The 27,846-nt window shown below is 39.2% G+C and overlaps 1 protein-coding gene across 1 annotated transcript in view; it reads left to right on the top strand.

Moving 5' to 3' along the window:
• The window catches only part of IREB2 (iron responsive element binding protein 2), a 62,036-nt gene that overhangs the window by 21,483 nt on the left and 12,707 nt on the right, over positions 1–27,846 (top strand). The window contains exons 3-13 of the mRNA XM_017519360.2: positions 3,843–4,008; positions 5,875–6,012; positions 6,888–7,106; positions 10,574–10,643; positions 11,747–11,930; positions 13,506–13,645; positions 16,125–16,296; positions 18,157–18,257; positions 24,987–25,103; positions 26,121–26,280; positions 27,122–27,257. Coding sequence (XP_017374849.1) covers positions 3,843–4,008; positions 5,875–6,012; positions 6,888–7,106; positions 10,574–10,643; positions 11,747–11,930; positions 13,506–13,645; positions 16,125–16,296; positions 18,157–18,257; positions 24,987–25,103; positions 26,121–26,280; positions 27,122–27,257 — 1,603 coding nt within the window. The remainder of the gene's footprint in view (positions 1–3,842; positions 4,009–5,874; positions 6,013–6,887; positions 7,107–10,573; positions 10,644–11,746; positions 11,931–13,505; positions 13,646–16,124; positions 16,297–18,156; positions 18,258–24,986; positions 25,104–26,120; positions 26,281–27,121; positions 27,258–27,846) is intronic.

Below are 27,846 nucleotides of genomic sequence, written 5' to 3'. Positions count from 1 at the left end.
TTACAGGTGTGCACCACCATGCCTGGCCAATAGGTATATTCTTAATGGGGGGAAAAAAGTAGGGCAAGAATAGTCTTATCCCCAGCATGTAATTATCAGCCATTTTTCAGCATTTTGCCAATCTTTTGTTTCATATATTCTACCAGTTTTAACCTGTAAATATTCTTCCATATGCATAGCTGATGCATAAAAGGACATTTAAAAAATCGCAGTGCCATTGTTATACCTAACAAAATTAGTAATCTCTTAATATAATCTTTTTTTTTTTTTTCTTGCTCTGTTGCCCAGGCTGGAGTGCAGTGGCACTGTCTCAGCTCAGAGCAGCCTCTGCCTCCCGGATTCAAGCGATTCTCGAGCCTCAGCCTCCTGAATAGCTTGGATTACAGGCGCACGCCACCACACCTGGCTAATTTTTGTATTTTTAATAGAGACGAAGCTTCACCATGTTGGCCAGGCTGGTCTGGAACTCCTGATCTCAAGTAATCCACCCGCCTCGGCCTCCCAAAGTGTGGGGATTACAGGCGGTGAGTCACTGAATATAATCTGAAACTGTGTTCACATTCGGATTTTTCTGGTTGCCTCAAAAAATACATTTTTACATTTGGTTGGTTCAGACAGTATCCAGATAGGGCCAACACATAGTATTGGGTTATGTCTTTTAAGTTTCTTTTTAAAAGTCTGTAATGGTGTCCTCTCCTTTTTCTATGCCCTTTTTATGTTGAAAAAACTAGATTCTTTATCCTATAGAATGTCCCACATTCTAGATTTGGCTGATAGCTTCTTTGGGGTTTCATTTTACTTTACTACTATCCCCGGTATTTCCTGTTAACTGGAAGTTAGAGCTAGATGTTTAATTAGATTCAGGTTTATTTATATACGTATTTTTGCAAGAACACGTCCTGTTTAGTACATGTAGTTTTTTGTTTCATCAGGAGGCAGATATCTCTAATATCTTATTGGGGCGATGCTAAGTGGGTATGAGTGTTACCAGCTTGCAAGTTTCCCATCCACAAAATCCTAATGATTTTAGCACCCATTTGTGATCCTTCTCTAGATTCATTATTTCATTAGGTGTTGCACATTAGGGATCTTTCAAATAACATAATTTCTTCCACATTTACTAACTGCGATTCTTATATAACAAAGTACTTTCTCTATTTGGTTACCTGAAATAAGGAAAGATAATATTAACTATTGATTTTCCCCCTTTACTTGTCAGTTTTCAGAGTAATGAGTTGATGCCTTAGCAACTTTCATTGGTGATCAATGAAAGGTTTTTTAAGAGTCACTGTGATCTAAGAGCTATTTATATATTTGATGGATTTTGGTGAATCATAGTTATTCCTCATTCTGATGCTCAAATTGACCCATTAGTGTCCCCATTAGTCTTTGATAACCTCTTTGGTTTCAGGCACAAGGTGTCCCAGGGTTATTTTGTACATACCCTTCTCCAGACTACAATCAGCCGTTTTTCTCTGAAAAACTGTTTTGTTGTGTGTGTTTAGGAAATAGTATTTAGAAACAACAAATAGTTGTTAAGGGTTTGTTATTCTAGGCATTTCCAGTGACAGAGCTAGGAAAAATACCTATTTTTCAGGAAGAGAAAAATAAATCTTGAGTTCCTATCCATGTTTACAATTGAAATGTAAGGACTTTTTTTTTTTCTTTTAACTTGGCTACTGTGATTTTTTTTTTCCAGATTTAAAAAATAAGCTTTATTTTAAAAAATTTAACGTGCATTATTGGAAACTAAAACAAGAAATGAGGAACAAAGTCATCCGCAATCATAAGCAGTTTGACATGCCCTTCTAGGTCTTGTGTGTATATACATAACATCCAATTTTATGTGATTGAGATCATACAGTGTGTGTTGCGCTTTTTCACATATCGTGAACCTTTATCAGCTCAGAACCCCAAAGCTATCTTCTGCTCTTCAGCTGCCACCTGTTGAATAAGTCCTGATACATGCTATCTAGGTGGGTTAACAGTTCCATGTTCAAGATGCATCTTTTCTATCAATTATAGCAAGATATTTACAAATTGGCTAACTCACTAGCTCTGCTTTTTATCATACATTGTCAACTCAGGACATCTATAAAGCATAGATGTTGCAAAATAAAGAATGAACTTTGTCCATAATAAACAGATGCTTTACCAAAAATGCACTTAGAGACCTGTGGTTAAAATCTAAAACCTGTCCTCTGGGTATGGAGACGTTAGCAGAGAGCCTCACCCTTCACCCTTTCCCTCTTCTGTCATTTCAGTGACTAAGCACAGTACTACATCTAGCTCTACAAGGTTGGTTAACAATACCACTCCCAGGGGACAGGCCTCCCTGAAAACCAACAAAAGTGTGTTTAAAAATGGATTTTTTACTGCCTCTACTTTTAACATACTTTGAGCATTAGGACTTGTTTATCCTTTAAACAGAGCAGTATTAACTAAATTACACATATAGAACAATGGTTGGACAATCTGAACTAATATAACTCACAGGAACGGAAGTCCTTGCTGCCCCCTTCCCCGCCCCACCCCACCCCACCCACTTAGCATTTTCTCCCAGACTTCAACTTTAACAATTCCATTCCCAAACTGCAAACGTTCTTGTGAAATAACAACAACAAAAAACTACTTAGTGTTACTTTAGCTCTCATTAGCTACTTTGATTTTATACTTGTATACTCTTAAATTAAACCACAGTAACAAAAAGTACTTATTTGCTTGCTGCTTATTACACAAATCACAGCCTCATAATAGCAGCACTAATGACTGAATATACTTTTCTTTCTTTGTGATTCTTTTTGTACTTAGTACCAATAATGTACTCCTGATAAGGAGGTACAGTTGAAATACTGTGTGAGATATATGCTTAGCTTTTCAGTTTATCCTATCGTTGTTGCTTTTTATTGAAATATACATGCTAATATATTTTTAAAATTATGTATCGTAATATACATTTGGTGGTCTTAGGTTTGATTATTTTAAAATGATATATTATTGATATATTTTTAAACTCCCTTTCTTACAGGGAAGTTAGTGTATTATAAATACTGTTCTGCCATGCTTTTTCTCTTACATTCTGGAGCTCACTCTTTATCAGCATGTAACTCTTCATTCCTTTAAACAGTTGCATGGTTAGCCATCGTGTGGATTACAGTGATTTATTCAACTAACTGTGTATTAATTCAGCCTTCTCTTTAAATCCTAAGTAAACACTTTTGTGTGGCACAACCTGGTGTGAGAATTAAATATGACTGAAGATTTAAAAATATTGAAATCACTTTCTGAGTTGTGTCCTTAAGGTAATTAATGAATCAGTTTTTGTGAAATGAATTTTACTTACCCAAGCATTCCAATTTACTTTTAAACTTTAATCGTTTTTATGGAAATATTTTAAATTTATTACAGACTTTTATGCAGTTTAATCATTTTCTTTTTGCCATACTAGAGGATGTCGACATTATGGAATTGAATTCTGATATTCTGTGCCCTTTAGTTTTTCTGTGAATTCCTCGAATGTCAGTATTTCTCATGGTTACAGTATGATATTCCTAAATTAATGCAGCTCTTGTGTGAAGGTTTCTCTCTCTGCTTTTTTCAGGGCTTTGAGCTTATGTATAGGAAAGTCAATTAGAAAAATTGTGCCTAATTAGAAAAATTAGAAAAGTTTACCTGATGTTAACATGAATGGTGTCATCCTCTAGTTTGTTAGACTAAAAATGAATAGTTGAAGTTGAGAAGACAGTACATCTTTGTCTTTATCTGACTTTTTACAATGGCATATTTTTATAATATATAGGTGTGACTGCTTGCTTGTTAATAGTAATATTTTCTTGAATCAGATGCTCTGCCTTACTCAATACGGGTTCTGCTGGAAGCTGCTGTACGAAATTGTGATGGCTTTTTCATGAAGAAGGAAGATGTTATGAACATTTTAGACTGGAAAACCAAACAAAGCAATGTTGAAGTGCCCTTTTTCCCTGCCCGTGTTCTTCTTCAAGATTTTACGTGAGTAATGAGTTTATTTTTTGTGAACAAATTCTCAGTGTGTTTCCTTTTTAAAATTCAGACTCCTTGGGTGGGGGAGTTGTTCACAACTGTAATCTCAGCACTTTGGAAGGCCAAGGCAGGAAGATCACTTGAGCCCGGGGGTTTGCAATCAGTATGGGCAAGTATGTACAAAAATAAAAAAATTTAAAAAATTAGCCAAATATGGTGGTGCATGCCTGTAGTCCCAGCTACTCTGGAGGCTGAGGTGGGAAGATCACTTGAGCACAGTAAGTTGAGGCAGCAGTGAGCCGTGGTCACCCCACTGCACTCCAGCCTGGGGTGACAGTGCAAGACCCTGTCTCTAAAAATAAAAACTAAGAATTCAGACTCCCTTTTGTAGGGCTGTGTTTTTTAATTTTAAGGTTAGTTTATAAACTTGAATTTTGCCCTTTCTAAACTGAAGCAATTCATTAAAAATTAGATACCTGTTTTACATATCATTTATTCAAAAACTGCTTTTGCTTAACTACCTTCTTATGAGCTCTACATAACCAACAAGTTTCTCAAAAATGGAAACTTGATTTTATTTTGAGGTAGAGTCTCACTCTGTCACCTCAGCCAGAGTGCAGTGATGCCGTGGTAGTTCACTGCAGCCTCAACCTCCTGGGCTCAAGCGATCCTTCTGCCTCTGCCTCCCAAAGCTCTGGGATTACAGGCGTGAGCTACTCTGCCCAGCCATAAAAACTTGACTTTTTTTTTTTTTTTTTTTTTTGAGACGGAGTTTCACTCTTGTTACCCAGGCTGGAGTGCAATGGCGCGATCTCGGCTCACCGCAACCTCCGCCTCCCGGGTTCAGGCAATTCTCCTGCCCCAGCCTCCTGAGTCGCTGGGATTACAGGCACGTGCCACCATGCCCAGCTAATTTTTCGTATTTTTAGTAGAGACGGGGTTTCACCATGTTGACCAGGATGGTCTCGATCTCTTGACCTCGTGATCCACCCACCTCGGCCTCCCAAAGTGCTGGGATTACAGGCTTGAGCCACCGCGCCCGGCCAAAACTTGACTTTTTGATTATCTATCTCAACCCACCTATTTCTTTCTAAGTCTTTTTTGTCATAGTAAATGGCAGCATACACTCCCATTTGTTTAGGCTTCAAACCTAGGAGTTAGCCTTGATTTTTCTGTTTCTTTAGTACCCTCTAAGCAGTCTATCAGCAAGCTCTGTCAGTGCTACCTTTGAAGTATATCTCGTGTCCAATTATGACACAATCGTAGTTCACTGCAGCATCGACCTCCTGGGCTCAAGCTGTTATTGTATGCAGCTCTTATAGTACTTATGATACTATTCTGTAATCATTACTTTATCTTCTCTAAAAGTTTTCTGAGAACCAGAACTATGTTACTTGGCCTTGTGCCATTGGTGTCTAGCACATTGAAGGCATTTGATAAATGCTTGTTATATTGTTGGCTGGATAGATGGGTGGATGAATGTAAAATGGCAAAAGCTACTATGGATAGTTTAGGGGGAACACGAAGGCACTGGGGGAGAGGGGCTGGAGCTGGGGAAAGGGGAGGGTGCATCAAAAAAAACACAAGGCAGAAGAGAGTTCCACAGACACTTTCCTTGAAGTTCACTTATGCCTTCAAAAATTCTCTCTTATTTTTGGCACCTTTGCCCGAGTAATTCAGTTCTCAGATAATGTTTAATGTTAATTCTCGTTAAACCAGGTTACTCCTAACTTTAGATAATAAGTACGTTATGAAAAACGAATGTAAACTAGACAGGGATACTTTTTAAATATGAAAATGAAAAAGTACATATTATTTTTTAAGTATGTGTAAAAAACAATTCGAATTATAATTTAACCATTCCTTATTTTTTAGTGGAATACCGGCAATGGTGGATTTTGCTGCTATGAGGGAGGCAGTGAAAACTCTTGGAGGTGATCCTAAGAAAGTCCATCCTGCTTGTCCAACAGATCTGACAGTTGACCATTCTTTACAAATTGACTTCAGTAAATGGTACTTCAATACAGATGTTTATAGACAGCCATGCAAGTTGATTGGCTGGAAATGTGTCATGTAGAGGAAAAGGATTAGAGATGATTTATGGCAGAGAAAAGCATGCAACTTTAGTGTTGACTAGTATGTAAAAGGGACAACTGGTAAAAAGTTTATGGAATGGTGGCTTGTTTTGTATTTAGTCTGTTTAAAGTTATTTTCATATTTATGTATTTCTGCTGCCATTTTAGAACCTGCCTTTTGGAGTGAACCTCTGAATTCAGGCTTTGTTTCCTCTTTGTTTTTTAACCTACAGTACTTGTCTTTCAGAAAGAATCCAAAGATGTGAGCCATGAATGTTTTTAATTATTTGATGATTAAAAACTTTGAGCTCACTAAAGCTGTATTTTCCTTCCACTGAAATAAGTTTCCTGTATTTATAAGGCTCCTTTGACCAAGACCAAACTAGAGAAGACATATTCCTGTTGCCATAAATTAACTTTTTAAAAACATTCCCTACAGTAGCAGAATAAGACTGCAATTTTTTATAGCCCGTGGGAGAGATTTTGCCCTCTAGATAAACTGTAGTTCTAAATTTCTTTTAAGTTGTTAGGGGGGGAAAAAGTCTTATTTCAGTACTTGCTAGAAGTTATTTAAATTGGTAGAGTATATGAAAATGGTTTTACTGGACGCTTAGAATTATGTTTTCATTTCTTACCTGTTTTTCTTTTTTTCATAATCTGAGATTTGCCTTTGAAACCTGAGTCAAATGATATATTAGCATTCAAACATCATTTACTTCCATATAGCATTCCTAGTGTGCATTTTTTTAAGTGTGCATTTTTTAAAATTTCACTTTTAAATGGCTTTATTTTGTTTTCTTTTTGGAATGACAGTGCAATACAGAATGCGCCAAACCCTGGAGGTGGTGACCTGCAGAAAGCAGGAAAGCTCTCTCCACTTAAAGTGCAGCCTAAGAAGCTTCCCTGCAGAGGCCAGACTACCTGCCGAGGATCTTGTGATTCTGGAGAACTAGGCCGAAACTCAGGAACATTTTCTTCACAGATTGAGAATACACCCATCCTGTGTCCTTTTCATTTGCAACCAGTGCCTGAGTATGAGATTGTTTTTCTTAATGTTGATTAATATCAGGTTATTTTGCAGTTAAGAAAATCACGTACATTCTCCTTCCCACTCAATTGCTATTATGTTACCTTCACACTATGTACTGGAATTGAATTTATTTTTTTATGTATTTCCTGTTATTCTAAAAGAAGTAAATTTAGTGAACATGATGATCTCCAAGTATCATTCTCTCTTTCTGTTACTAACAAAGCAAACCTTTCTTAAGATTTATCTGTAAATATAATTCATCTTTTTGACGATTATAAGCAGAAAAATGGGGTTTCATTTTAGTACATTTGTACCATTCATTAATACTAATGACTAATACTCATTAGTCATTCTCTGTTTATAGTTTTAGCATTTTTTTTTCCCTACTAGGGGTTTCTTATCTTTTCTTATTGCATTTAGAGCACCATGTTGGCCCGGCGTAGTGGCTCACACCTGTAATCCTAGCACTTTGGGAGGCCAGAGCAGGTGGATCACTTGAGCTTAGGAGTTTGAGACCAGCCTGGGCAACATGGTGAAACCCCATCTCTACAAAAACTTACCCGGGTGTGATGTCATGCACCTGTGGTCCCAGCTGCTCAGGAGGCTGAGGCAGGAGAATCTCTTGAACCTAGGAGGTGGAGGGTTGCAGTGAGCCAAGATCACGCCACCGTACTGCAGCATGGGCATGGCAGAGTGAGACTCTTGAGAAAAGAGTTCTGTCCTAGGATTTGGCTAGATTTCCTAATAGGTAAATTTTTTAAAATAAGAAAAAGAGTTCTATGGCCAGGTGCAGTGACACATTCCTGTAATTTCAGAACTTTGGGAGGCTGAGGCAGGCGGATCACCTGAGGCCAGGAGTTCCAGACCAGCTTGGCAAACATGACGAAACACCATCTCTACTAAAAACACAAAATTAGCCAGGCATGCTGGCAGGGACCTGTAATCTCAGATACTCTAGAGGGTGAGGCATGAGAATTGCTTGTACCAGGAGGCAGAGATCATAGTGAGCTGAGATCACACACACAGCACTCCAGCCTGGGTGACAGAGCAAGACTCTAGAAAGAAAGAAAAGAAAAGAGTTCTATGGCTTCTTGAAAAATACACTATAAAGTTTCCAAAGTCTTATTTTTATTTATTTATTTATTTATTTTTAGAGACAGGGTCTTACTATGTTGTTGCCCATGCTGGTCTCAAACTCTTGGGCTCAAGTCATCTGCCTGCCTTGGCCTTCCAAAGTGGGGTTTGGTTTGGTTTAGTTTGGTTTGGCTTTGAGACAGAGTCTCATTCTGTTACCTGGGCTGGAGTGCAATGGCATGATCATGGCTCACCACAGTCTTGACCTCCTGGACTTAGGTGATCCTTCCACGTCAGCTTCCCAAGTAGCTGGAACCTCAGGCATGCATTACCATGCCTGGCTAATTTTCTGTGTAGACAAGCGGTGTCACTATGTTGCCCAGACTGGTCTTGAACTCCTGACCTCAAGTGATACTTCTGCCTTGACTGTCCAAAGTGCTGGGATTATAGGCATAAGCCACTGTGCCCAGCCATTTTTTATTTTTTTATTTTTTTATTTTTTTTTTGAGATAGGGGTCTCTCTTTGTCACCCAGGCTGGGAGTGCAGTGGCCTCATCTATAGCCCACTGCAGCCTCCAACTCCTGGGCTTAAATGATCCTCCTACCTTAGCCTCCAGAGTAGCTGGTACTACAGGCACACACTACCATGTCTGACTAATTTTATCTTCCTTTTTTGAGGGTAGAGATGGGATCTCACTATGCTGCTCAGGCTGGTCTTAAACAGACCTCACTCATGCAGTCCTCCCACTTTGGCCTCCCAAAGTGCTGGGACTGCAAGCATGAGGCACTCCACCTGGTCCTTTTAAAAATGTATTTACTTACACTTTAGTTTTTAAAAAGTTTAACACATTTAGGATTTAGAGTAGCTAAGAGTAATGGCCATTGAGTTATCCTAAGTACCAAGTAATATGTTAATTCCTTTGTCCCTGCCTGGATCTTCCAAGATCTGCCTACTTCTAAAAATTTGGGGCTATAATTTTAAGAGCACACTTAAAATTTGTGTGCTCTTTCTAAGGATTCAGTATAATCTGTGAGTCTTTTGCCATAAAATTTTGGCAGTTTATGTAATTGTTCCTGTTGCCTAGTTGTCCTGGTTGTTAGGGAGCATGCTGACTTTTGAGATTAACACCTCTTATACATAAATTAATTTTCTGAAAAGGAAGATGTATTGATTCAAAATCATTGATGTCTTTAGCTTTTGTTTATAACTGGCAGATTGTAAGTGCTTTGTGCTATGTTTTTATTTCTAAAAATCTAATCTGGTATAACATTTCCCCATAATTTTGACTCTTAAAGCATTAAGATCAGTTATATAGTAGTCCCTGGCTATGTGATGGTAGTGACTCATTGGTGTCCTTTAATGTGTCAGTGAAGTATTAATTATAGATTGAAGTCAGGTTATGAGCCAATAAATGTTTGTATGGCACTTTGTTGCCGTAAGTGCCGTTGAAGGGTAAAATAATTGGAGTGGTTCAGAAAGCCGTGTTCCCCGAGGCCCTGAGAAAAATTTCACTAAGATGTGCTTGGCTTCAAAAGATCACTCAACCATGAATTATTAAAGCAATCTTTGTTTTTTAAAAAAAAAAAAGAGTAAAGTGATCTTTGTTTAAAAAAAAAAAAAAAAAAGTTGGCCAGGCGTGGTGGCTTAAGCCTGTAATCCCAGCACTTTGGGAAGCTTAGGTGGACAGATCACCTGAGGTCAGGAGTTCAAGACCAGCCTAACACGGAGAAACACCATCTCTATTAAAAATACAAAACCAGCTGGCTGTGGTGGCACATGCCTGTAATCCCAGCTACTTGGGAGGCTGAGGCAGGAGAATCACTTGAACCTGGGAAGCAGAGGTTGCGGTAAGCTGAGATCGCACCATTGCATTCCATCCTGGGCAGCAAGAGTGAAACTCCCATCTAAAAATAATTTTCTAAAAATGTTACTGCTTAGAGGTTATTTTTGTCACTTAGTTTAAATAATTCATGTTGTTTGTCAATGCTGCATAGCAGTAATCAGCGCCCATCTCCCTAGTTTAACTGGCACAAGATCCTAGTGGGGAGGAAAGTACATGCTTGTTGTTGAAGAAGCTACTACCTTCCTCTTTTCTTGCAGTAGATAACCCAACGAAGTATATTTTTATTATCATTTAAGTATAGTTTTAGACATTGCTGTAATGTGGCTTTCTTACACTCAGTAAAATAAAATTCATTTTGTAGCTTTGTAGTATGTTATTTAAAGCATAACTTCTTTGTTGAAAAAATAATTCTGAAAAGTCTAGTAAATGGTTCTTCCAAGGATTTTAAGAATATATTTGTATATATATTTATGCCTAAGAATGATGGCTTAGAAACAAGGCAAGTCTTTTTTGTAATACATACATTTAATGCCAGCTCTTCTTCCTTTTAGACCTGAAACAGTGTTAAAAAATCAAGAAGTAGAATTCGGCAGAAATCGAGAGAGGCTTCAGTTTTTTAAGGTATAAATGATTCAAGGAAATTTTTGTATTGTAATATATAAAATAGTGATAGGTACAATTTTTGTATCTTTAGTAGTTGTTTGTTTGTTTGTTTGTTTTGAGACAGAGTCTTGCTCTGTCACCCAGGCTGGAGTCCAGTGGTATGATGTCAGCTCACTGCAACCTCGGCCTCCTGAGTTCAAGCAATTCTCTTTTTTCAGCCTCCCAAGTAACTGGGATTACAGGCACACACCACCAAACCTGGCTAATTTTTGTATTTTTAGTAGAGATGGGTTTTCACCTTTTGACCAGGCTGGTCTCAAACTCCTGGCCTCAGGTGATCCACCCGCCTCAGCCTCCCAAAGTACTGGGATTATAGGCGTGAGCCACAGTGCCTGGGCTATTTATTTATTTGAGGAAGAGTCATGCTATTGCCCAGGCTGGAGTGTGATGAGCTTGGTTCACTGCAACCTCTGTTTCCTGGGTTCAAGCGATTCTCATGATGCCTCAGCCTCCTGAGTAGCTGGCATTTCAGGTGTGCACCACTGCCCAGCTACTTTTTGTATTTTTAGTAGAGACGGGGTTTTGCCATGTTGGCCAGGCTGGTCTCAAGCTCTTGGCCTCAAGCAGTCTGCCCGCCTTGGCCTCCCAAAGTGTTGTGATCACAGGCATGAGCCCTCTGCCTGGCCACTTTAGTCATTTCTGAAGGCCAAAGGCTTTAGAAATGCTTTTGTTCTTCAAATGAAATCTTATTGGAAACCTCATTGTATAAAGAAAGATGAAAACAGTGGCTCTAGTTTAGGAGAGACAGCTTGGAGGGAGGGTCTTGTACATTGAGCCTTTCTTTCTTTCTTCCCATTCCTGAGAATCTTTGGAACACAGCTGAATACTGACATTTGTCTGGACTTCTTGAACATTTTTATTTGACCTAAATTAATTTTGTCTTAATAAAAAATATATTTAGGTTCAGTATCTGTATATTTGTTACAAATATACAGTCCATGATACAAACTTTGTACATATCATATTGAACATTAATCAGAATATTTTTAGTGTTAATATTATAGCTTGATTGTGAGCACAAATTCATATACTAACATTTGTATTTCTTAAACAAAATATAGTGGAGTTCAAGAGTTTTTAAGAATGTGGCAGTAATCCCTCCTGGAACCGGAATGGCTCATCAAATTAACTTAGAATATTTGTCAAGAGTGGTTTTTGAAGAAAAGGACCTCCTCTTCCCAGACAGTGTAGTCGGCACAGATTCACATATAACGATGGTGAATGGTTTAGGGATTCTGGGGTGGGGTAAGTAAATGACTAAATATATTTCATTTCCTTGGGGGTAAGGACGTCACGAACATTTTAAAAAAACAGATTATTGGGTTTCTATAGCCTCTTTGAGGCTCTGGTTTTTTTCATCTGTAGTAGCAATAGCAACAACAAAATCTTAATCGAGAGTTTGTGATACTGTTGTAAAAGAGGATTTATGAAAAGAAATTTACACAATGCCTGGCACAGCACTACCATTTGTGAAGTAATTGAATAAGGATGATGATATGTCTGCAAAGGTTACTTCTTTGTTTAAGGTACTTCTGTGGCTTCTCCTGGTCTTCTTTATAAGTCTGAATTTCTTGCCGTTTTATACAAGGCTCTTCACAACATCTGGTGTTCTTTAGCCATTCATACGTGCCCATCTTAGAGACTAGTCATTTCTTTACTTGTGTGGGCTGTCTCTTTTCATTTTTTTGGAGACAGAATCTTGCTCTGTTGCCGACGGTGGAGTGCAGTAGCTCAATCTTGGCCCAGTGCAACCTCTACCTCCTGGATTCAAGTGATTCCTGTGCCTCAGCCTCCCAGGTAGCTGGGACTACAGGCATGTGCCACCACGCCCAGCTAATTTTTATATTCTTAGTAGAGATGGGGTCTCACCCTGTTGGCCTGGCTGGTCTGGAACTCCTGGCCGCAAGTGATTCACCTGCCTAAAAGTGCTGGTAATCCCAGGCACAGCTAGCTGTGCTCTTTTACACCTTGACTTTGCATAGGCTATTTCCTCTGGCAGAATGCATTCTGCCGACCGTTCCTTTTTGTTGAAATGTAGCTACTTTTAACTCATCCAAGACTGACCTCAGTTATCTTCTGAAAGCCTTAACTCCCCTTGCTACAGTGTACCTCACTTTGTACTCACTCTTGCACAGGGTGTTATAATTGTTGGTTTTTTTGTCTTTTTCATTAGACTGAACTTGTTGAGGTTGGCAGGGATTAGGTTCTGTTTATATCTGTATCTTTACTATAGTACAGGGCCTAGCATAATGAATACTCAAACTAATATTTTACCTTGAATATACTTAAAACCAATATTGGCCAGGTGAGGTGGCTCACACCTGTAATCTTAGCATTTTGGGAGGCTGACACAAGCGGATCACGAGGTCAGGAGTTCGAGACTATCTTGGCCAACATGGTGAAACCCCGTCTCTACTAAATACAAAAAAAATTAGCCGAGTGTGGTGGCATGCGCCTGTAGTCCCAGCTACTCAGAAGGCTGAGGCAGGGGAATCACTTGAACTCAGGAGGTGGACGTTGCAATGAGCCAAGATCGTGCCACTGCACTCCAGCCTGGCAACAGACAGGGCAAGACTCTATCTCAAAAAACAAAACAGTATTTTACCATGAATATAAAGTTAAAATAATAGTTTTTCAACCATGTGTGTGGAGTCATTCTTTTGGGAAGGTTTTGGGTTCAGTGTCCACATTAATAGCAATAGAGCAACTCTGTAAGGTACTGTGTAAGAAAAGCTCATGGAACACCTAGACATTCAGATGTTACAGAGATAAATTATTGTTAAATATACTGTGCTAATATACCTGTCTTTACTATGTTAGGGGTTGGAGGCATTGAAACAGAAGCAGTTATGCTCGGTCTGCCAGTTTCTCTTACTTTACCAGAGGTTGTTGGATGTGAGTTAACTGGGTCATCAAACCCTTTTGTTACATCCATAGATGTTGTTCTTGGCATTACAAAGGTAAGTTAAAGTAGTCGTAGCTCTATGACCTAGTGAACCTTATTTTTATATAAATGGTAGAGCCCTATGAGATTTGGGTTCATTACTTCATCCTCAGGTCTCTGACATTAGCCACGTCATCCTGCTTATCATAGTAATAACAACAAACATAGTATTTACTTTGTACTAGTAAATCGAAGAAATCTGTTGTGTTCACTTCTGTTAGCTCATTTATTCCTCATAACAAGCCTGTGAGATGGATACTATTACTATCCTGTGAGAAAACTAAGGTACAGTAAGGTTTAGTGGCTTAACAAAGGGTTAGAGGGCTGAGGAGCACAAAGATTCTAACCCAGGCAGTCAGATTATTGAGTTCATTCTCTTAACCATTATATCTTATTAGTGCCTTGTTGCCTTAATAAATAATTGTTGACTACATGATTTTTTTCTTTTTTCTACATGAATTTAAAAAAATGTTTAACAAAAGTTGATTGTATCTTCTTTAATTGAATTATTTGCCCATTAGAAACTGTGGCTCTACCAAGTAATGCTTTCAAAAATGTGGACTGTAGAAATGTGATATATCAGATTTTTCTGTTGCTATTTTAACATTTCTCTGGATTATGTAAAAACCTTTTCTCGTAATTTTTAAAATTCTGGCTGCAGGCCTTTAATACATACACTGAGCTTCTGAAGCATATTAATACATAGGCTCATGGGTTTCCTAGTGAACAATAATTTGTAACTCTTCTTCCTAAATGTCTGGCTTTTACTAACTTTACTTTAGTGATTAAGTCCTATTTTGTTAAATGAGTGTACCTGGAAAATGTTCCACGTATAATCCCAATTCAGATCCCAATCAGCATTTTTGGTTAGATTATTAATATGAAGGCTTTCAGGATACTCCACAGGGTAAGGAAATGATAATGCCTCCCTTTTAGCATTTAGTATTGATCCTTCTTCCCTAATTAGAAAAGAATTTGGCATCTTGTAAGGAAAGGACAATGCCTCCCTCTCAGCAGTTGGTATTGATCCTTCTTCCCTAATTAGAAAAGAATTTGGCATCTTAGAGAAATTATCGATTCAGTATATGGAACCAAAAGATCAAGAAGTAAATTGGGAATTGCAGGATTATTCCTAAAGGGAAATAAGTATCCCATTATGTTTTTAGAGTAATCAATTCTTTACTAGACATCCTGAAATGAATGCTGCTTTTTTGCTTTTGCTGGCTGTTTTTTCCTAACACTGTTACTATGTGTTTTTGACAGTTTATTGCTAAAAAAGTTAGTCTATTATGTATGTTTACATTTATTGAATATATTAGTTTTTTTGAGATCCTTTTCTATTTGTGATCCTTATAAGAGTAATCATGTAATTTTTTTTTATGAAAGCAGCATTTGGTTTGTAATAGCTAATCTGCATTTCTTTCATCCTAAAAAATATAACCATAAATGTAAGGAAACATCTTTACATTTTAAAGTTTGAGTTTCTGTATCTATAAAAAAAGAGCTTAGGCTTAATATTACTCATAGATTGAGGATAGTTTCACTCCTAGTCCCCTCCTTACTCACTGTCCCTATACCAATCTGAGACCATTTTACAATTTAGAAAAGACAGTAGCTGGTTGGGTTACTTGATAGTATAATAACCAAGAAAAATAATTTTAGAAGGAATTAAGTTTGAAACTGCATGTTAACAAATCCTACCAAAATGGAATTTGTGTGTAGTTAAAGATGCTGTAAACATTTTGGCCAGTAGTTATAATTTGAAAAATTTTTATAGCCAGTATATAATTTTTTTATTTAAATATACAGCCTCATCTGTCTACTAGTGTTTCATTAAGTCTACAATGCAGTCAGTGGTTAGCGAACACCACTGTTTTATGCACTGCTAAGAAAGAATAAGAGGCTGCGCACAGTGGCTCACACCTGTAATCCCAGCAGTTTGGGAGGCCAAGGCAGGAACATCACTTGACGCCAGAAGTTCAAGACCAGCCTGGTCAACATTGTAAGACCCTGTCTCTACAAAAATAAAATTTAAACATTAGCTGGGTGTGGTGGCATATGCCTGTAGTTCCAGCTACAAGGAGGCTGAGGTTGGAGGATTGCTAGAGCTGAGGTGTTAGAAGCTGTAGTGAGCTGTGATCACATCACTGCACTCCAGCCTGGGCAACAGAGTGAGACCCTGTTTCTAAAATAAAGAAAAGGGGCTGCCAGCTAAACAGACACACTATTGAGTTGATTTACAAGACGTGAAAATGTTAATCATAGCCACCTTGAGTTTTCAGGCCTTTTCTACCCTGATTAACAGTGACATTGAACCATTCTTCTGTTGACTCCTTATCTTAAATACCCACAAAACCAGAACGAGTTGATGTTTCATAAGAACAATGAAGGATTGCATTCCTTTACCATTGCTAGCACTGGTTAGAAATTGTATTTTATAGTTTTCAGATAATCTTTGCTAATTTTGTGTATATTTCTGTGTATCCCTTATATAGCACCTCAGGCAAGTAGGAGTGGCTGGGAAGTTTGTTGAGTTTTTTGGAAGTGGAGTTTCACAATTATCTATAGCTGATCGAACTACAATAGCAAACATGTGTCCGGAATATGGTGCTATCCTCAGCTTTTTCCCTGTGGACAATGTGACATTAAAACATTTAGAACATACAGGTAAGAAGATAAAAGATCATTAGAATAAACGTGTTACATTTCCAATGTGTTTGATAATATTTTATAAATTACTACGTTATACATGTTATTTAGTATTCACAAAATCATTACATTTTGTTGAAACAACGACTGTCAAGTAAACATCAGATGTCTTTAAAGAGTGTTGTGTCCTCAAACCCTAGTTCTCTGTGACCCATTGAAAGCAGTTTAAAGGAATTATTCAAACCATTGATCCTAACCTGACTGTTTCCCCATAATGATGGATAACTCCACCTCCCCTTAGGGGTCAGAGGTTGCAGTTTAATGGAAGTCAGCCTTAAACATATTCATAGCACTTCCCTTCTACAACCAAGAGTAGAGGACCTATCAGACAAAGGGGTTTGGGAATCAGTTTTCTATCTAAAGAAACAGAAGCACAAAATTTTGCAAAAAACAGCATAGGACCACAGGTTCTAAATCTTTTTGTAACCTGATTAGGAATTTTGACTACTCATCTGTTGACTGTTTAGATTGAAATAGAAGGTACCTACAAAACAGGATATGTTAATATTTCATAACGCTGCTATTTAAAAAGTAAGATCTTTTTAATCTCTAGTGGAGATCATTGTCGAGTTGCTCATTTCTAAGTTTAGATACATATTTGGAGGATATATTCTAATATTCTTCATTGTGGGGGCAGATTATTATGTTAGTGAATCAAACAGCAAAATTGATGAATGAGCCCCCCAAAAATGCAAAACTTCTGCATTTGAGTTGGTAGAACTTTCAAAGTAGAAATGATTAGAAGTGCCTCATTTCTTACATGTTAATCTTGAGTTAAGGTTTTAGTGATCCTATGTAACAAATTATCCTAAAAGTTAGTGGCTTGCACGAGCAATAATAGCTCATGGTTTCAGTGGGTCAGTAATTCAGACAGGACACAGTGGGGACAGCTCATCTCTGTTTCATGTCTTGGGCCTCAGCTGCAAGATTTGAAAGGCAGGGCCTGGAATCGTGAAGGCTTGTTCTGCTTGCATGTCTGACAGCAAGTTATGAGCTGTCAGCTGGGGACTTCGGTAAGGCTATCAAGCAAAACACCCTCCTGTGGTTTCTCTGGGTAGTCTGGGCTTTCTCACGTGGTACAGTCTCAAGGGTTAGGAGAAAGAGAAATGTAAATGAATATGTAAATACTGTGTGTTTCTTGCTTATCACTGGAATTCAGTACCCTTACCCCCAAAGATTTTAAAATTCCTTACTGAAGTCAGGCCCAGTATCTCACTTTGGGAGGTTGGGGCAGGAGGATTGCATGAGAATCTCGTGAGCCCAGGAGTTTGAGACATAGCAAGACCCTCATCTCTAGAAGAAAATTAAAAACTAGCCAGGTGTGGCAGTACACACTTGCAGTCGAAGCTACTTGGGAGGCTAAGGCGGGAGAATGACTTGAACCTAAGAGTTCAAAGCTTCAGTGAGCTATGATGACACCACTGTACTCCAGCCTTGGTGACAGCAGTGAGACCTTGTTTCTAAAAATAATAAATTTATTGGCAGGGTGTGGTGGCTCATACCCAAAATCCCGGCCCTTTAGGAGGCCAAGGCAGGAGGATCACTTGAGGCTATCCTAGTCAAAACAACAAGATCCTCATCTGTACAAAACATTTTTTAAAAAGATTAACCGGGTACAGGGGTGTTCCCCTATAGTCCCAGCTGCTTGGGAAGCTGACATGAGAGGATTGCTTGAGCTCAGGAGGTCAAGGCTGCAGTGAGTTGTGATTGCAGCACTGCTCCAGCCTGGGCAACAGAGTGAAACCTAGTCTGAAAAAAATAATAAGTAAATAAATTTCTCACTGCATTTTGTTGTTGTTTTGTTCATCTTCGTTTTAGGTTTTAGCAAAGCCAAACTCAAGTCAATGGAAACATACCTTAAAGCTGTGAAATTGTTTCGAAATGACCAGAATTCTTCAGGAGAACCTGAATACTCCCAGGTATTTGCAGAATAACCTGCCTAGTAAAGAGTGTAAATTGTGGGCCCACTATGGTATAATCCCAGTGCTTTAGAAAGCCAGGGTGGGTTGATTGAGATCAGGAGTTTGAGGCCAGCCTGGGCAACATGGTAAAATCCTGTCTCTGCAAAACAATGTAAACATTAGCTGGGCATGGCTTGCGCCTGTAAGTGCCAGCTACTAGGGATGCTGAGGTGGGAGGATCACTTGAACCTGGGAGGCGGAAGTTGCAGTGAGCTGAGATCATGCCACTGTACTCCAGCCTAGCTGACAGAGTGAGACTTGTGTCAAAAAGAAGAAAAAGTAAATTCCATAGTACTTGACCACCTAGATCTGAATCCCAGCTCTAAGATGTGTTAGCTGTATAACCTTGGGCAATTTATTTAGCCTTTCTGCCACAGTTTTCTCACCTCTTAGATACGACAGTAATACCTGCCTTTCAGGATTCTTAGATAGATTAAATACAAATTCATAGAATAGTTCCAGACACATAGTAAGTGCTCAATAAAGGGTAGCTAATCTTTTTGTTGTGCTTTTTGAGACAGGGTCCAGCTCTCTCACCAGGCTAGAGTGCAGTGGCACAGTCATGGCTCACTGCAGCCTCAACCTCTGGGCTCAAGCAGTCCTCCCACCTTGGCCTCCCAAAGTGCTAAGATTACAGGCATGAGCTACCACCATGCCTAGTCCCCTTTTTGTTTTAATGCTATTATTATTATTTGATGTTATTATTTTTCAAGAAATGGCAGGGCCTCATTTTACTGCCCAGGCTGGTCTCAAACCCCTGGCTTCCAGGGATCCTCTGGCTTTGGCCTCCGAAAGTGCTGGGATTACAGGCATGAGCCACTGGACCTGGCTAAAGGGGTAGCTATTATTATTACTATTTAAGTAATGTTACTGTAGCCTATTGCTTTTATTTTATTCATTAATTTTAAATAGAGTTTTATTGTGAATTTTGTAATATTTTATGAGGCCTAGTTGTAGTTTTGGGGATTTTTTTTTTTTTTTTGAGACGGAGTCTCGCTCCTGTTACCCAGGCTGGAGTGCAATGGCGCGATCTCGGCTCACTGCAACCTCCGCCTCCTGTGTTCAGGCAATTCTCCTGCCTCAGCCTCCTGAGTAGCTGGGATTACAGGCACGTTCCACCATGCCCAGCTAATTTTTTGTGTTTTTAGTAGAGATGGGGTTTCACCATGTTGACCAGGATGGTCTCGATCTCTTGACCTCGTGGTCCACCCGCCTCGGCCTCCCAAAGTGCTGGGATTACAGGCTTGAGCCACCGCGCCCGGCCGGGATTTTTTTAATAGAGGGTTTTGCCATGTTCCCCAGGCTGGTCGTCTTTTTTAATTTAAGTTCTGGGGTACGTGTGCAGATCATGCAGGATTGTTACATAGGTATACACATGCCATGGTGGTTTGCTGCATCCATCCTCCCGTCATCTACATTAGGTATTTCTTCTAATGTTACCCCTTCCCAATCCTCCCACCCCCTGCTATCCCTCCCCTAGCTCCTCCATCCCCCAACAGGCCCCAGTATGTGATGTTCCCCTTCCTGGGTCCACGTGTTCTCATTGTTAACACCCACTTATGAGTGAGAACATGCGGTTTTTGTTTTCTGTTCTTGTGTCAGTTTGCTGACAATGATGGTTTCCAGTTTCATCCATGTCCCTGCAAAGGACATGAATTCATCATTTTCTATGGCTGCATAGTATTCCATGGTATATATGTGCCACGTTTTCTTTATCCTGTCTGTCATTGATGGGCATTTGAGTTGGTTCCAAGTCTTTGCTCTTGTGAACAGTGCCACAGTAAACATACATGTGCATGTGTCTTTATAATAGAATGATTTATAGTCCTTTGGGTATATACCCAGTAATGGGATTGCTGGGTCAAATGTTATTTCTAGTTCTAGATCCTTGAGGATTCATCACACTGTCTTCCACACTGGTTGAACTAATTTACACTCCCACCAACAGTGTAACCACCAACAGTGTAAAAGCATTTCTGTTTCTCCACATCCTATCCAGCATCTGTTGTCTTCAGATTTTAGTGATTGCCATTCTAACTGACGTGAGATGGTATCTCATTGTGGTTTTGATTTGCATTTCTCTAATGACCAGTGATGATAAGCATTTTTTCATATGTTTGTTGGCCACATAAATGTCTTCTTTTGAAAAGTACCTGTTCATATCCTTTGACCACTTTTTGATGGGGTTGTTTGTTGTTTTCTTGTAAACTTGTTTAAGTTCTTTGTAGATGCTGGATATTAGCCGTTTGTCAGATGGGTAGATTGCAAAAATGTTTTCCCATTCTGTTGGTTGCCAGTTCACTCTAATGATAGATTCTTTAGCTGTGCAGAAGCTCTTAAGTTTAATTAGATCCTGTTTGTCTATTTTGGCTTTTATTGTTATGCCCAGGCTGGTCTTAAACTTACGGCTTTAAGCAATTCCTCCTGCCTTGGCCTCCCAAATTGCTGGGATTACAGATGTGAACCACCCACGCCCAGCCTATGAAGTCCAATTTTTTAGTGTTTAAAATGATCATAGTGACTCTTAATTCTTTGTTCTAATTTATTTCTACTTTATGATAAGAGTAATATCTTCCTCCAGAATAATCAGTTTTGATGTTACCTGCATCTGGTTTACTTGTATATTTTGCAAAATTCCATTATTAATGATATACACCATTATGCAGTCTTACATGTTAAAGATATTTTACAATCTAAGTAAATATTTACCTGAAATTAGCCAGGAGTAGTGGCACGCTCCTGTGGTTCCAGATACTCAGGAGGCTGAGTAGGGACGGTTGCTTAAGCCCAGGAGGTCAAGGCTACAGTGAGTCATGATCATGCCACTGCAGTCTAGCCTGGGTGACAGAGTGAGACCCTGTCTTAAAAAAAAAAATATATATATATATATATATATATATATATAATCTGTTGGAAATTTATATCAAAATAGGTAGAATTCACTTCCAAGGAAGTCTTAATTTTAATAAAATTCATTTTCTGGGAGGGTGTCAGTGATCTCTAACAACATGGTATCGGGTTTGGTTAACCGTTAAGCTATTTTTTGTGAGGAAATCTATTGTCTTTCCCATCTTCACTTTTTCTCATAGCATGTTCCTGTCTGGCATTATTTATTTATTGGTATACTGTTTGTCTAGAATACAAGTAAGCTCCCTGACTAAAATACAAGTAAACTCCATGAGGACAGGAACTTTGGCTTGATATTATATCCCCGGCTTCTAGAAAAATGCCTGATACACAGTAGATATTCACTAAACATGTTAGGTGAATAAATAAATACATATAACCATATTGAAGGGCCAGCATAGGACCCATAGAAATTGAATTTGTATGCTACATTGGGCAAATCTTTTTACTTCTGATCATTTTTTAATCACTTTCACCTTTATTTGTTAAATCTGGTGCTTTGTCCACTTTTTTTCCTTGTTCACTTTTTTTTTTTTTTTTTTTTTTGAGACAGCGTCTTGCTCTGTCGCCCAGGCTGGAGTACAGTGGCATGATCCCTGCTCACTGCAACCTCTGCCTCCTGGGTTCAAGCAGTTCCCTGCCTCAGCCTCCTGAGTAGCTGAGAATAAGCATATAGCACCATGCCTGGCTAATTTTTGTATTTTTAGTAGAGATGGAGTTTCACCATCTTGGCCAGGCTGGTCTTGAACTCCTGACCTCGTGATCCACCCGCCTCGGCCTCCCAAAGTGCTGGGATTACAGGTATGAGCCACCATGCCTGGCCTCTTTTTCAATTTTTAAAATACATAAATGGAAAGAATAAGAAAAATGGGAAAACTTGGTTGGTAGAATAAAATGGAATAAATGTGCCTTTTAAAAATCCTTGGCCAGGTGCAGCGACTCATGCCTATAATCCCAGCACTTTGGGAGGCCAAGGCGGGCAGATCACCTGAGGTCAGGAGTTCAAGACCAGCCTGGGCAAGATGGTGAAACACTTTCTCTAGTAAAAATACACACACACACACACACACACACAAAATCCAGATGTTGTAGTGTATGCCTGTAATCCTAGCTACTCAGGAGGCTGAGGCATGAGAATCGCTTGAACCCAGGAGGCAGAGATTGCAGTGAGCTGAGATGATACCAGTGCACTTGAGCCTGGGCAACAGAGAGAGACACTGTCTTTAAAAAAGAAAAATAAAATCCTCACCAGGCCAAGTGTGGTGGCTCATGCGTGTAATTACAACCCTTTGGGAGGCCAAGGTAAGAGGATTATGTAAAGGCCAGAAGTTCAAGACCAGCATCATAAACAAGGACACATCCCTACAATAAAGGGATGGATGGCTTGAGTCCATGAGTTTGAAGCTGCAGTGAGCTATGAGCATCACTGCACTCCAGCCTTGGGGGATAGCAAGACCTGCCCAGGCTGGAGTGCAGTGGTGCGATCTCGGCTCACTGCAACCTCCACTTCCCCACCTCAGGCGGTTCTCCTGCCTCAGCCTCCTGAGTAGTTGGGATTACAGGGCCGCACTACCATGCCCGGCTATGTTGTGTATTTTTAGTAGAGATGGGGTTTCACCATGTTGGCCAGCTGGTCTCAAACTCCTGACCTCAGGTGTTCCACCTACCTCAGCATTCCAGAGTGCTGGGATTACAGGCATGAACCACCGCACCTGGCCGAAGACCCTGTCTCTAAAGAAAAAGTGAAAATAAACCTGACTGTATAAAGAAATAAAACTAAAATCGTTAGGGTATTGATTTCAAGAGAAACTTCTTAAATGCATAATTATGGGCAATGAGCAGGATCACCTGAATCCATTAAATGAAAGTATAAGTAAGCCAGGTGTGGTTGCTTATGCATGTAATCCCAGCACTTTGGGAGGCTGCGGTGGAGGATTGCTTGAGCTCAGGACCAACCTAGGCAACCTAGTGAGACCTTGTCTCTACTAAAATTCTATTAGCTAGGCATGGTGGTGCATGCCTGTAGTCCCAGCTACTTGGGGTGGAAGATTGCTCGAGTCCAGAAGTTTGAGGCTGTAGTTAGCCCTGATTGTGCCAGTGTGCTCCAGCCTGGGCAACAGAGAACCTTTCTCAATAGAAGTAATAATAAATAAGTGTAAGTTGGTTGGATCAGTCAGAATAAACATGGATATAAAATAATGATGAAAGCCATGATGAAAAGTTTTAAATTGGTTATATTCACATAAATGCATGAAGGAAATGGTAGAAGTACCAGAAGAAATAAGTAGAAATCTAGTTGGGAAGTGGAATTTTTAACAAAATACCATACAGTTTCCTAACCAAGGAATAATAGCCTGGGCTGTAGCAGGCTGAGCAGTGAAACCCTCTGCAACTCTGCTGTGTCCCTTCAGCACCCCCTAGTGACCAGTCTTCATATTGTGTGCTGACAATGGAGACATGTTTCCTAACCGTTGACCTCTGCGATCACAGAGCTGGCAAAGGAGGGTGGATTTGGAGCTCAGGGGCAATAAGTTGATAGCTGACACAGGCATCTATCTTGTCAGTGGACATCTGTTAAGACAGTGTTTATCTTTGTGGGAAGACACACGTGGAAAACCACAGATTTTATATATACAGTACAGTTACTGTTGTAGTAGTTTAATTGCATGCTGATCTAGTCTTTTAGCAAATTTTCCTGTTTCATACATTTAAATGGGCTTGTTTTTTTGTTTTTGAGACAAGAGTCTGTTGCCCAGGCTGGAGTGCAGTGGCGTGATCTTGGCTCACTGCAACCTCCACCTCCTGGGTTCAAGTGATTGTCCTGTCTCAGCCTCCTGAGTGGCTGGAACTGCAGACGCATGCCACCACACCCGGCTAATTTTTTGTATTTTTAGTAGAGATGGGTTTCATCATGTTAACCAGGATGGTCTCAATCCCCTGATCTCAAGATTCACCTGCCTCTGCCTCCCAGAATGCTGGGATTACAGGCGTGAGCCACTGTGCCTGGCCATGGGCTTGTTTTAAGATCTTCATTTCTTGGGGTTGAGTTGATGTGTTACACCATTAAAATAAATTGCATTAAAATAAATATGAGTATACTCATTCTGCTTTAGAAAGTAATCCTTGAGGTTGGGTGCGGTGGCCCACGCCTGTTATCCCAGCACTTTGGGAGGCCAGGTTGGGCAGATCACAAGATCAAGAGATTGAGACCATCCTAGCCAACATGGTGAAACTCCGTCCCTACTAAAAATAGAAAAATCAGGGCCGGGCGCGGTGGCTCACGCCTGTAATCGCAGCACTTTGGGAGGCCGAGGCGGGTGGATCACAAGGTCAAGAGATTGAGACCATCCTGGTCAACATGGTGAAACCCCGTCTCTACTAAAAATACAAAAAATTAGCTGGGCATGGTGGCGNAGGCAGGAGAATTGCCTGAACCCAGGAGGCAGAGGTTGCGGTGAGCCGAGATCGCGCCATTGCACTCCAGCCTGGGTAACAAGAGTGAAACTCCGTCTCAAAGAAAAAAAAAGAAAAGAAAAAAAAATAGAAAAATCAGCCAGGCATAGTGGTGCGTGCCTGTAGTTCAGCTACTCGAGAGGCTGAGACAGGAGAATCGCTTGAACCCGGGAGGTGGAGGTTGCAGTGAGCCAAGATTGTGCCACTGCACTTTAGCCTGGCGACAGAGTGAGACTCTGTCTCAAAAACAAAACAAAACAAAAGTAATACTTGAATTGGAATCTATAGTAAGGAAATTTCTTGTTCTTTCTCTTTCTCATTTCCTAGGTGATCCAGATAAATCTGAATTCAATAGTTCCATCTGTTAGTGGTCCAAAAAGACCTCAGGATAGAGTTGCTGTGACAGATATGAAAAGTGATTTCCAGGCTTGCTTAAATGAAAAGGTAGGTTACTTTATTGTTACCCATGTTTGTCAACATGCTTTGTGCTAAGTAGTAAAGAACTAACAAAGTGATCCATAAACTCAGTTCACTTCTGTGCTTTATATATGAGAGTACACACCAGCAGCCCCCTTATTTTTCTTCTGACTGATGTGCAAGTCAGTCATTTGGCAAGCCTACTCCCAGTTCCATTGTGAGGATCAGAGATTGATTGTGTCTATTTAAATTCAAATTATATAAAATTTAAAATTGAGTTTCTTAGTCACAGTAATCTCATTTTTAAATGTTGAATAGCTACATATGGCTCTTGTATTGATGAACAGCATAGATAAATGAATAATTACATCTTCACAGAAACTTTTTTTTTTTTTTTGAGACTGAGTTTCACCCTGTTGCCCAGGCTGGAGTGCAGTGGTGCAGTCTCGGCTCACTGCAACCTCCTCCTCCCGGGCTCAAGCGATTCTCCTGCCTAGTATTTGGCTTTCCTTTTAGAGCCTTTCTTTTTATGATTTCTTGACTTTTTGTTCAAAGTTTAAACTTGTATAAAAACAAAATAGTCTACTGAATTGCCATATACCTGTCACTTAACTCAATAATTACCAACTTATAGCCAATCTTGTTTCATCTATACTGCACTCACACACATAGGATCCCTTTGGAGCAAATCTTCAGGGTCATTTTAACAAAAAAAGTTAGTGCCATCTCTTGAGAATTACTGTAAGCAGGGGTGATGGAGAACAACAAAGCCAAATAAGATCTGGATTGTGGGTGGTCGGCTGGCCTCGCTTAGTAGATAAAAGTTTTCCTTCAGAACATCACCAGACTCCTGTCGTGCCTATGCAGATTCATGCTTCAGCTGAATTACAACTACTGAATGTTGTGGGCCTTCAGCATCACTCACAAACTGGATTTTTTAATGTTAAATCATCAAATGTCAGGTGTCTGCAATGTTTTCTATCGGTCTTTTATTCTGTACATACCCAGAATATTTAGTTTATATTTTTGTGGAAATTTATGTAGGTTGGATTTAAAGGCTTCCAAATTGCAGCTGAAAAACAAAAGGATATTGTCTCCATTCATTATGAAGGAAGTGAATATAAGCTGTCTCATGGATCAGTGGTCATTGCTGCAGTTATCAGTTGTACCAATAATTGCAATCCATCTGTCATGCTTGCTGCAGGTAGGTTGTGGTTTATGGCCATACATTTTTTTTTTTTTCCAAATTTATTGTTAGCTTTTCTGTTATATTAACTTTTTGTTTCTTAGATATGCATGAATATCGGTGTCTGCATTTGATATTGAGAGACTTTCTGATATTTTAATTAGGCCTTAAGGAGCCTGAGTTTAATTTATGTTATTAATTTTGTTTTTATTACACAGAAGGTAAATTTACTGTTTACTATAACTTACCTATCAATTAATTTTAGGTTGTATTTGCTTCTCTTGTTATTTAGAAGTATAGTTAATTAGCAGGTATTTCCTGATTATCTAGAAATTAGCCATAACAGTGTGGTAGATTTCATTAAAAATTATAAAGGTAGTGAAAGATCATTGTCTTGGCAAGGATTGTAAATGAAATCAATTCGTATACCCATTGGAACAATTCCTTAGTTGTATAAAACGATGCATAATGTGTTATATTGCCCTTAGCATATTGTGATTATGACTTAAAAAATGGTTCGGCTTAGAAAAAAAAAGAAAAAGAGAAGAAAGAGAAAAAATATTTTGTTAATATCTACTTAAACGTGCATCGTTTGTTTCCATTTGTGTGAATGTCATCTGCCTATATCTTAATAATTTTGAACATGAAGACTAGTATATTTACTGCAATTTTAAATTTGTCATAAATGAAGCCAATTAGTAGAATAAAGTAGACAAAATAATGACAATAAGTTTATAAATTCAGACTTTTTCTCTAATCTGAATTGGCGATGAAATCTGTTAAATTATTTCTCGCCTTCTTCGAGTGAGAGAGGGAAAGAAACATTGCCATAATAAATCATTGTTTGTTGGCTGTGCAGGTCTTTTGGCTAAAAAGGCTGTGGAAGCTGGTCTGCATGTTAAACCTTACATAAGAACAAGTTTATCTCCAGGCAGTGGGATGGTTACACATTACCTCAGTTCAAGTGGAGTATTACCATATCTCAGCAAGCTTGGGTAAGTGGCAGCTGTCTCTCTATACTGATGTTGATGTTCAGTAGGTACTGAAGCTGCTTGTTTGGGCCTTTCATATACAAAGAGAAGGCAGAAAAAATATGCTTTAGTTTTACTTGCTACCTTGCCATTACCATACAATTTTCGAAGGCTTATCACTCAGGAAACACTTACTGGGCATATCAACTGAGCAAAACACCACGTTGGATACGTAGAAGTAGGAGATGTGGTCTTAGCTTCAGGGTACTTAGTTGGAAAGACAAGACAAACAAGTACAACCAAGTAACAGTCGCAGTGTAAGAAACAGTACCAAGTATACACAATTTCTGTGAGCTGCGTAGGTCAGTTCCGAAAAGAAAGAAATCTTATCTTTTGCATTTATTAGCTGAAAATTGTCTTAATTTTAGTTTATGAGGTTATTGGATCTATAACACACAAGTTTAAATTGTCCCTGAACTTTGGAGAAAGTAACGTGTTTTTAATGTAATCAGAAACAATTGATGCTAGTTGTGTGGGGATTTTTTTGTTTTTGAGACAGTGTCTTGCTCTGTTGCCCACGCTGGAGTGCAGTGGTGCAATCACAGCTCATTGC

This window comes from Cebus imitator, unplaced genomic scaffold, assembly GCF_001604975.1.
Source record: "Cebus imitator isolate Cc_AM_T3 unplaced genomic scaffold, Cebus_imitator-1.0 Scaffold737, whole genome shotgun sequence".
NCBI classification, from domain to species: domain Eukaryota; kingdom Metazoa; phylum Chordata; class Mammalia; order Primates; family Cebidae; genus Cebus; species Cebus imitator.
This window is presented reverse-complemented; position numbering and strand designations above follow the sequence as displayed.